Genomic DNA, 10,543 nt, shown 5'->3' with positions numbered 1-10,543 from the left:
TCAAAGTCGATGCATCACAGATGAGCTTGTGTGTTCTGGATCATGAGGCAAACCACACTTTGGTAGATGTTAATCTTGGTCTAGGAAACTGTGTTCCAAACTTCTGTGGCTCGTCTGTAGAATTCTTTGCAACATCCAATCTTGCCTTCTGTGTCTTTATGCGCAGTAGTGGTTTGTATCTTGTGGATATTTCTTCTTTCAAATTATATATTAACGGTGTAACTTGATGTTTGCACCAGAATGATTTCTGAAGTCTACAAAATCATTTTGTCCAGCAATTTACAGATGAGTGCATCCGAACTAAACAGGAGCTGCTTCATTATAAAACAAGACAATGGACCAAAAAAACACTGCCAACACAACAAAAGACTTCATCAGGGGAAAAAAGTGGACGGTCTTCAAGTGGCCAAGTCAATCACCGGACATTAACTCAATGGAGCATGCATTTCACCTCCTAAAGAGGAGAATAATGGGAGAAACACCTAGAAACAAACAGCCACTGAAAGGCCTGGAAAAGCACTTCAAACGAAGGAAATAAGTTTGGTGAAGTCAGTGGGTCACAATCTTGATGCATTTATTGCATGAAATTGTTATAGCACTGTTAGGATATGTCACCAATTTTGTGTATTCATAATCATGTTTTGTACACTATTTGTATCAGTAATAATTGTATACACAAAGACACTCATTTTATTGCTTTAGCGCACACACATTAGAGCTTTGTTTTAGTTTCGAATTCCTCAGCCTCAGGCTGAAGTTTTAAACTGACCACTGTGATTGGTTGTTTCCTGCCTGCCTGCTAGAATTCCAGAAGACAGCCCCGCTCTCTGTCTCTTTAAGTCCGGAGGGGGGTCAGAAGAGGGGTCAGAAGAGAGGGTGCGAGGCTGAACGGGCAAGATGCCTGTTGAAGAGTCTCTCTCTCTCTCTCACCAATTCGTGAATTGTCAAATAAAACTTTGCTTGATTGACTTTGGACATTCAGCCATCATTAAGGCGTCAGGGCCATTTAAACCTGACAAGCACCAAATATTAAATCGTATCCACTCTAAGTTAATTTAATAATATCCATTTAAATTATTTTACTCACTTGAAAAGTGTCTGGCTTCAAACTAAACATGCCGCCCTGAGTTGTGTAACATCTCGATGTAAATACAGCATCATGACATGAACGCTGGAATTCGCAACTTTTTTCTTATATCCATTTTATGATCTGAAACAAATGTCTTCGGTACAAAACAAAAACAAAAACAAAAGGACTTGACTTGGCCATTACAATACTTTCAGAGGGGACTGTACACGTTTGATATTTCCATTCATGTTAAAAAAATATATAATAAATTATTAAGTATTTTATCAAAATGTGCTCTTACACTCACATGTATATATTTACCTTATAACACGAGCTGGTCTGTTTTAAGACTTTTAGTCCTGTCCAATCACTCCGGTCCGTCGACTGCCTTTTACTTAATATCTTTCATGGTTAAGAATGAAAGTGATAGTTTGTTGTCCCTGAAATTTGAACTACACTTCCAACTGAATGAAAAGCTCTTCTGTTTTTTGAAAAAGCACTTAAAACATTTCTTCAGACAAACAATCTAGCGAGACCTTTTCCCCCTCCCACCTTGTATGAACTGCATGTAAATTGTATTTTATAGTCCTGTATATGTTTTTTTTGTGAGTCCAGTTTGAGATAAGTGCACCTTAGTGCAGCAGGTCATTAGGAATTGAGGAGCCTTCTGTTAGTCGTCCCCTCATTTAGAACTACACACAAACACTCGTGAATCCTGCGAGTAAGGAGCATACAAGCTAATTATAAAGGGATTGAAATCTTTATTTAGCCTAGTAAAGTACAGTGCCACACTTCAGTTTAAATCCAGTGTTAACACCGCAGACCCCAGTCCAAGTCTGACAGTGTTGTAACATGTATTCTACAATTCTACAGTTGGATAGCTAAGAAGCGCCACAACACGTTGCCGATAGGAGTTAAAATGCTGTAGCGGACATACAGAAATATCCGGTGTTATAATGGCGGAATGTGTAACATGTCGTCTTTTGCACTCTGCACGTGTGCGCGTTTGCGGTGTTCTTGTTTGAAGTGCACGCCGTAGTTTTTCTGGCTACGCGTTGTAGGAGGAAGACGAGACATTTCCACCGTGACCCGTCCAGTTGGTGTGGATGAAGCAGCCCGGCTGGGACAGCAGCTCATACGTGTGAGCGCCAAAATAATCTCTCTGAGCCTGAACACAACAACAAAACAGCACTGACACAGGGCGCAGACCTCTGCCAAGGCTTTTCAACTTTAATGATCCCATCCATAGAATTTCTATAGGGCTTGTCCTCATTAGGGGCATGTTTGTGCTGAAGCATAGCGAGAGGCAGGGTACAATTTGAACTGGTTGCCAGCCAATCACGGAGCATATATGGACACATTCAAAACTTTGGACCATTTAGAGTCTTCAATAAACCAAACATGCATGAAATTAGAAGTGACTGCTCTAGAAAAATTGATGGATGGACTTTTTTTTCAGTTGCACACAAAAACAAATTCAATGTGGTCAACTCCAGTTGAGTTGAGGTCTTACCTGGAGGAGGTTGGCAGGAAGCATCTTGTGCCTGTAGCCGTCGTAGAAGGACAAAGCGGTGGTGAAGCAAGGCATGGGGATGCCGTGCTGGACGCCTGTGGTGACCGCTTGACGCCACGACTCCTAAAAATCAAAAGGAGAAGTCTGCTTGCCACCACATGAAGAGACATTTCAATCAAACACCTTCAGGTGAAACGAGACAGAAAAGCTTGTTCACACCTTCATTTTCAGTTGATGGGACTATTGTAACTGCGTTTTTAATGGTCAACATCCGACAGCTTCAACTGTTCTACAATGCTGTTGCTCCAGTTCTTACTGGTACCAGGAAACTGGACCACATCACACTGGTCCTAAAATCTCCACACTGATTTTTGTAAGGAAAAGAAAAGATTTGGAAAAAAAAATAAAAATAATGTTCTCCTATCAAGTTAGGTTTCACAGCCGAAAAAGAAGATTTGAGTCCAGAGAGAGGCTTCTTGTTTTTAGAAAAACTTTTATCATGAGAGAAGGTACTCATCCACAGTGAAGATTTTAGTCCTGAGAAAAGTTATTAGTCGCCTAAAAAAGTTCTGGTCCAAAGAGAAAGAATTTTCTAGTCGAATGTTCTTGTCTTGAGAAGCTACTCGTCCCCAGAGACGGCTCTCATCCCAAGAGAAGATTCTAGTCCAGGGAGGTTATAGTCTTATAGTCTTTAGAGAAGGAATTGTTCCCAAGAAAATTGTGAGTCCAAAGTGAAGGTTAAATCCTGAGCAATGGTTCTCGTTTAGACCTCATGAAGGTGATTTTTTTTTTTTTTTATTGAATAATGAATTTAGTAAATAACACACGTTCCTTTTCCGTCTGTAAAGTGAAGGTAAGTTGCTGTTAGATCATGAAGCAAAATAAATGCTAACTTTATGCTCCATAGGACCATATAAGGTCATACCTACTTCCTAAGTGAACGAAGTAAAATCCCTAAAAATGCTTTATTACTTGTTTAGTTCAACAAGCTAAGGTACAAATCTCACAAACCTGTGAGATTGTTTGCTAAGAGACACCATAACTGAAGTTTGGCTTGTCAATCAAGTGAGTCATAAATCGCGGCTCACGTTTGAAAAGGCTTGCTGCGTTTTGATTTCGAAAGGTCGTAACAGCCATTAGAGCAGAAATGTCAGCGTTGCGTCACTGCGGATTTAATGCAAAAGTGGAAATTGCTCTAGTGCGTCTTGGCCAATGCATCCATTGCAGCGTGGCGCTTCCTCATACCTGACACTTCTGCACAGCGTCACTGAAGAAAGCGTCCAACAATAAGCTCTGCAGCTCTGAGTCCCTGTCGAATGCCTCTTTGATTTTGCCAAGGAACACGCTGAAGGGAAGGAAACACACGAGACTTAAGAATTGCCACTCTTCTTGTAAAGTCCCGGAGGGGCGACATGTACCTGCGAATGATGCAGCCGCCTCTCCACATCAGAGCGATGGCGCCGTAGTTGAGGGACCAGTCAAATTCTTTGGCAGCCTGGCGAAGCAGCATGAAGCCCTGCGCGTATGAGATGATCTTGGAGGCGTACAGGGCCTGCAAATACAAAACTTGCTTCAGAACACTTGTCAACAAATTTTGACCACACTTTTAAAATCAAGGAAACTGCAGTTTCAGATAAAACATTCACCAATAAGCTCGCATGGGAAATTCCGAGCGGTTCTCCAAGTCAACATGTCGCAATGATCATGACGTATCAAATGGCGTCACTTGCCATTTAAACGTGACTTGAGTTTTTTTCTCTGAATTTACTTATTGAGGAGGCCTCTGTTGCTTTTTAAAAAAATTTCTTTCAGAAAATTCCACAAAAAACAGCAGCCCCTTTTCATAGAAGCGGAACACTGAATTGCACTTCCACGAGATGGCAGAAGGCACGTTAAAGCTCTGGTCCACCTGATGCCATTCAGACAACTGAATTATTTTTGTTATTATCGATAACTGTTTGACTAGTGTTCATATTCTTTTTGTGACATTTTTGTTTAGTGGTGTGAAATGAGATTTCCTTTTACTACCCTGTTCCATACCAAGCATGCAGGATTTTTTCAAATCTTCAACATTTAAAAAAAAAAAAAAAAAAAATTAAAAAGCCTGCCTTGCTGATGGTGTGTGTGTAAAAAGTGTGTGTGTATTATGTCAGATTCAGTAGGTCAGGTCACCAAAATACACCAAACTCTCCGGCTGAAAACTACGACCACTATTGTAGAAATGTTTACAAATACAAATTAATGAAGTTCAATTAATAACTCGGTGACAGAGTAAAAAAAAAAGAAGTTTTCTTTTCGTTGTAAGGGCAGAACAAGTGGTGAAGCAGTTACATTGGATATGATAATTTTGTACCAGATGTAGAATGAATCACCAGCTCCTTCTCTGAATTAGCGTTGGAATAAGTTAGTAACTTTGTTTTGTTTCTGTGTGGCATCATCTTGCGTGCTTTGTGCTTGCGTTTACCTTCCTAATGTCTTCCAAGAAGGCAGCCTTGTCACCACTGAACGTGACTCCCGTCGGCCCCGTCAGACTGCGACTGGCCTCCACCCGCTCGTCTTTCAGGGAGGACAGACATCGGGCAAAGACCGCCTCTCCTGAACAAACGGCAACACAAGACAGTCGGGTCGATGCACACACAAGCAGGCGCTAAATCAAGAAAGGGACTTTTTTTTCCATTTCCCGTCAACTTGCAAAACCGGCTATTAAGGAAGCAGGATATGAAGGAAGAAAGTGTGGCGCAACACCGTCGTTTACGTCAACTTCACATCACTTGTGTCCAACAGAAAGCGGTTGAAGTAGCATGTCCACACAAAAGGTCCAAACCGATTTTTGTTTCTGATAAATTGGCCTCATAAAATCTGTCAAGTTTTTGAGGAACACTTGCAATAATGCTGGTCATTATAGCGGCCAAGTGTTCTTTTAGGTGGAGAACCACTGTTATTGAGCAAACACTGAGAACAGGTATTATTGAATTAATATATTTAACTGCTCCTATCCGACTACCAGAATGAAAATGTGAGGATTCATTCAAAAGTTTTTTTAAAATATAAATTGTGGTACTTCATTCACACAAAAACTGAATTTCAAAGAAAAAAAACTATTTTGAGTGGCATCTTTGACGAGGGGAGGAATCTATACCTGAACCTAATTGCAGATTTTGGGGCACTTTTGTTATCTTATTTATCAATTGATCAAAAGAGTAATTCCACTAGGACTACGGAAATATGTGAACATATTTAACTACACCAAGGCTTTTTTTCTTCTTTTTAGAAAAATCCTAGGCAAGGTGGATGTAACCTGTGTACGCTGAATAATCATAGTGAGGAATGTCGACACCCATGGGGCAAAAAGCCACCCGTGCACATTGCAACCGCATGTTGACGGGCAGTTCAGCTTCCACACAATAAGACCTTTGCTGCCGCTGCTCTTTCACTGAATCAAACACAGGGATGGAAATCCCTTACTGCTGAATGTCAAGCGACAGAGCTGCTTTGGTAGTACAAAATGCAGTCTTGATATCTAACTCATTGATTTATATAAAAATAGAATAAATATGATATAAAATATAAATGAAATAATAATAATCAAGAGATGAATTGATTGCAGCCCTAATCCGAATCCTCAACAGCTTGTTCATTTTGTTTCCTGACCTTCAGGTACAGCAGGTAAAAGAAAGACGCCATGATCAGATGGAAGGCCGACAAATCCCCCTTACGTCACCTGAGATGAGCAGACTGCTCGAAAAGCCTTCAATCTTCTTAAGGGTGGCCACAAATCAAGCATGTTCCCTGGAAATGGCTCACTAACCTCCTCTAAAGCCACTCGCACAGCCAACGGTGCGACTGAGTGCCACCGATCAATTCAGTTGTGTCGCGCAGTCTGAAACTTGTTTTCATGAGCTCCCAAACACAATTGCGATTTCCGATGTCAAATCGCATGGATGGGGATGCCATTTGATGAACACGTTCCGGATTACTGTTATCGTCTTCTATTGGAGGATAATGTGTGTGTTTATATACAGTGCTTTTTTTTTTTTTATTTATTTTATTTATTTTTTTATGAATTTCGAAGAGTCTTTCTGCTGCCAAAATGGATGCACAAAAGCTGGTGTGTAAGCACTAATTTATCACTGCTAACTGCCTCTCATCTATCTGCCAATGGGTCTGCTTTTTTATTGCCAATGGTGTGATATTGATAGCGGCTTAATAAAATAATATAGATGCTGTTTCCAAGAGGGGTGGACTTTTTATTTTGTTGTAGGGTTGGTAGGGTGTGAGGGTCACACACGCTGTAATTTCATGTTCATGACTGTTTAGTTTAGTCCCGTGACACCATTGTGTGCGCGCCTGGCTTAATCTTCCCACTTCCTGATTTTTTTTTTTTGGGGACTGCATGTTGCAAGAGGTGTGACATGACACATTTGGCAATGACTCAGCAGCTAAATGAAAAAGGAAAGGAACTACTTCCTTACCGATCAAAGTTACAGGAGTGCCGTATTCCAGGGCTGAAATAGCAGTCCACTTCCCTGTTCCTTTCTGTCCCGCACTGTCGCGGATCTTGGGCAACAGGTGCGTCCCATCGGCGTCTCGATACTTAAGAATGTTGGCGGTGATCTCGATCAGAAAGGAGTCCAACTCTGTCTTGTTCCAGTCGTTAAAAGCCTGAGACGTTGAAAAGAAAACGGGTAGCTACGGTCGACTGGCGGTGACCGAAAGCGCTGCAGTAATATGCGAAAGCTCACCTTGGCCATCTCGTCGTGGTCCATCCCAAGCACGTCTTTCATCAGGTGATAAGCCTCACAAATAAGTTGCATGTCACCGTATTCAATGCCATTGTGGACCATTTTGACAAAATGACCCGCGCCCTCATCTCCCACCTGCACAGGGAATGAGAGTCGCATCACAACAAAAGTTGGCCACATGCGTCACATCATCAAAAGTCAAGTGGAGACACTCACCCAATCACAGCACGGCTCTCCCGTTCCCACCTTGGCAGCGATGCTTTGGAAGATGTCTTTGATATGAGGCCTTTAAAAAAAGAAGAACAGCAAGTGAGGATGGAGCAAGCAAGAATTGAGTTGAACTTCGAAGACTGTCAGGTGTTGCATAACAATGCTGTACTTAAATATTTTAAACTCATATCAGACATTTTGCTCCTCCTTGGCACCTATATCAAGTATTTTTTTAATACAAATACTGTATCTACTGCAGTTATTACTTCAATACAGCATTAATATAAATAGTGCAGCGGTTCGCCATCATAAACACTTTTCATTATGAAGTTACGCTAAGTTCAGACCGAAGGCCCGCGTTATAGTCAATGCACTTTGCGGAGTCAGAAATGTTGCTCTTTCGCCCATTCCACATGCATTGAACGAAGTGAATTTATGGCTGTGTCGTCAGCAGACAATCGAGGTCGAGAATGTACTTACTACATCACACAACATGCGCATGAACAAGTGGACACGAAGCGAGATTTATTTTTATTTTTTTTTAAATACGCACCTCCATCACAATGCATGCGGTTAAATGAAAACAATATGGCATAAAAATAAATATCATTGAGAGGCAGACAACAGAGCCAGCTTCCTTTACTGGCCAGGACTGAAACAAAAAAGGAGCGGCAGACTTGGAGAACTGGGAGCAAGTGCAACAATTTAACTGCCAACTAAGACAGCAGTTAGCAGCCACCAAAACTACTAAATAACTGAAACCTAATTTCATCTTCGAAATTGGGGCACTGCAAAAGAAGTTTGGGAACAAGTCGACTAGTGATATAGACGCAACTGCGACACAAACCGAGGATGTATCGAGGCAATATAACTGAAAATGGGTGAACAACATTTGTCAGAGCTGTGTCATTGTCCCTTTTGGAGAGGAAGGAAAAAAATAGCACATTCACAGTCGGAGCACACACCGGCACAACAACTGAACAGCAAATTTGAGCAACACGCTGCGTTTCCGAACAGCCGAAGTGAACCACTGCGCGCTCCGAGAATATTTCCAAACACTTCTTATGTCTCACCAGGCCTCTGGATGTCCTCCAGGCATGAGTGAGGGTCCGTAGCGTGCCCCCTCCTCGCCGCCGCTGACTCCGCTGCCCACAAACAGCAATTTCTTCTCTTTCAGACTTTTACAGCGTCGCTGTGTGACGCAAAAGCACAGAGGCGCTCGGTGAAAATCCTCAGCTGGGCGCTCACCACAATGTCATGTCCTTCTCCTTACCGTCGTGTCACTGTATTCAGAGTTGCCACCGTCGATGATGATATCTCCAGCCTCAAGGAGGGGAACCTGAAAAGGGAAAAAAAACACACAATGAAATCAGCAATAAGTGGAGTTCAGGAACCGTTGAAATATTGCAAACACCAACCAGCTTGTCGATGAAGTCGTCCACGGCCTGTCCGGCCTTGACCAGGAGGACGACCCTCCTGGGCTTCTTCAGCTTGGACACCATGTCCTCGAGTGACTCGGCGCCGATCACCTTGGATCCCTTCGCCTCGTTATGCAGGAAGTCATGCACCTTGGACACAGTGCGGTTGTAGGCACACACCTATTCAACAAACATCAGCATACATTATTTCCAGTGGTGGGAAGTATTCGTTCACTATATTTAAGTTAACTTTTCAAGTCTTTGTACTTTACTTAATTATTTTTCTAATGATATTTTACTTTTACATTTAGTGCCCACATTTGAACACAGATATCTGTACTTTGCACTCCTTATTTGGTTAAAATAGTTTTTTTTGCAATTTTTTCTGGGTCCCAGGTTACCAAAACTGGTATCGTCTATTACTTTTGTCCATGATAAATTTTCAGAGTTTGTACGTTTTTACTTTGACTTTTCTAAATGAGTTGGATCAGTTCTACACTAATTTCGCCAGAGTCGTATCTGTACTGGCTACTTAAGCAATGAGTGTGAACATTTTTGCTACCTTTGACAATGAAATAGAACCTTAAGTAGTAAGCATCTGCAGAGGGTTAGAAAAGAGTCGACAATAACTTACAACAAAACCATGGTCGTTCATGTTCATGATGAGGTTCTGGCCCATGACAGCCAAACCAATCAGAGCGATGTCTGCTCTGTGAGAAGAAGAAACAATCACAACAATGTGAGCCTAAAATGAATTAAACATTCATTAAAAGATAACAATTTACCGACAGACTCACATCTCAACAACAACAACAACGAAAGAAAATTTTCGCAGATGGAAATGTAATATGTGCAGTTTAAATGTATTTCAAGGAAGTAGATTCTCTAAATCTCATCTCACATGTACTCCAACACTGACTAGCAAACAAGCCATTACATGCTCATTAGTTGAAGTAAAAAGAAAAAGCCTAAAAATATACACCACTACACCATAAATATCTTACTGGTAAACGAGGGAAGGACAGAAGAGAACTTACTCAGGCATTTTTTTTTCTCAGACGCGTTGTTACCGTAAAATTTCCAAATGACAGACGATCCTCTTCCTCGTTCTCTCCTTAGCTCGGTGGCTCCACCCCATCCATACTATTAGCCAATCTAAGACCCTCACACCGCTGAAGCGAGGCCGGATGAGAATTGTGATTGGTCTAGAATGCTGAGCAGAGCTATCTAGTCTACTATTGGTCAATTCTTCCGTCACTCATTACGTAAACGAACGTCAATGATTACGTAAGTGAATAATTGAGAAATTGAAGCAATCTCGGTTATACCGCAGAATTTTTTATTTTTTTATTTAGAGCTAGCCATATTTATTTTTTTTTTTTAAATAGGTTGATTTTTATAATCGGTTGCGTTATTATGTACCCGTTTAGGTATTTTCAGTACCAAATCAACTCACAAAAACGTGATTATGCATCAACAGCACAATAATTTCGTGTCGTGCATTTATGAGTCTTTTAGCATCATAACCGGCCTTTATAATACTTCATGTTACTTACAATTGGAAGAAACTGTCTGGAAGATTGCATCCTAT

The 10,543-nt window shown here is 41.2% G+C and overlaps 1 protein-coding gene across 1 annotated transcript; it reads right to left on the bottom strand.

Moving 5' to 3' along the window:
• Nucleotides 1–1,810: 1,810 nt before the first annotated feature.
• Nucleotides 1,811–10,095, bottom strand: pgd (phosphogluconate dehydrogenase). Its single transcript, XM_088290157.1, has 13 exons — nucleotides 9,990–10,095; nucleotides 9,587–9,662; nucleotides 8,953–9,132; nucleotides 8,808–8,873; nucleotides 8,608–8,726; nucleotides 7,541–7,610; nucleotides 7,325–7,459; nucleotides 7,055–7,244; nucleotides 5,047–5,177; nucleotides 4,001–4,134; nucleotides 3,828–3,927; nucleotides 2,583–2,705; nucleotides 1,811–2,237 (listed from the first exon to the last, which is right to left on the bottom strand). Exons 1-13 carry the CDS (start codon nucleotides 9,995–9,997, stop codon nucleotides 2,118–2,120), a joined length of 1,452 nt encoding a protein of 483 aa, XP_088146283.1. The 5' UTR covers nucleotides 9,998–10,095; the 3' UTR covers nucleotides 1,811–2,117.
• Between the last annotated feature and the right edge of the window lie 448 nt (nucleotides 10,096–10,543).

The sequence above is a fragment of the Idiotropiscis lumnitzeri genome, chromosome 3, assembly GCF_059441095.1.
Source record: "Idiotropiscis lumnitzeri isolate Australia: NSW breed Sydney's pygmy pipehorse chromosome 3, RoL_Ilum_1.0, whole genome shotgun sequence".
In the NCBI taxonomy this organism is placed as follows: Eukaryota; Metazoa; Chordata; class Actinopteri; order Syngnathiformes; family Syngnathidae; genus Idiotropiscis; species Idiotropiscis lumnitzeri.
Note: the sequence above shows the minus strand (reverse complement) of the source record. Positions and strands in the feature narration are given on the sequence as shown.

Excerpts from the sequence above, each read along its gene's own strand:
- pgd (XM_088290157.1), bottom strand. Across the intron at positions 7,460-7,540 it reads GAGAGCCGTGCTGTGATTGG|GTGGGAGATGAGGGCGCGGG; the intron begins GTGAGTGTCTCC and ends TTCCCTGTGCAG. Across the intron at positions 5,178-7,054 it reads CACTCCTGTAACTTTGATCG|GAGAGGCGGTCTTTGCCCGA; the intron begins GTAAGGAAGTAG and ends CCGTTTGTTCAG.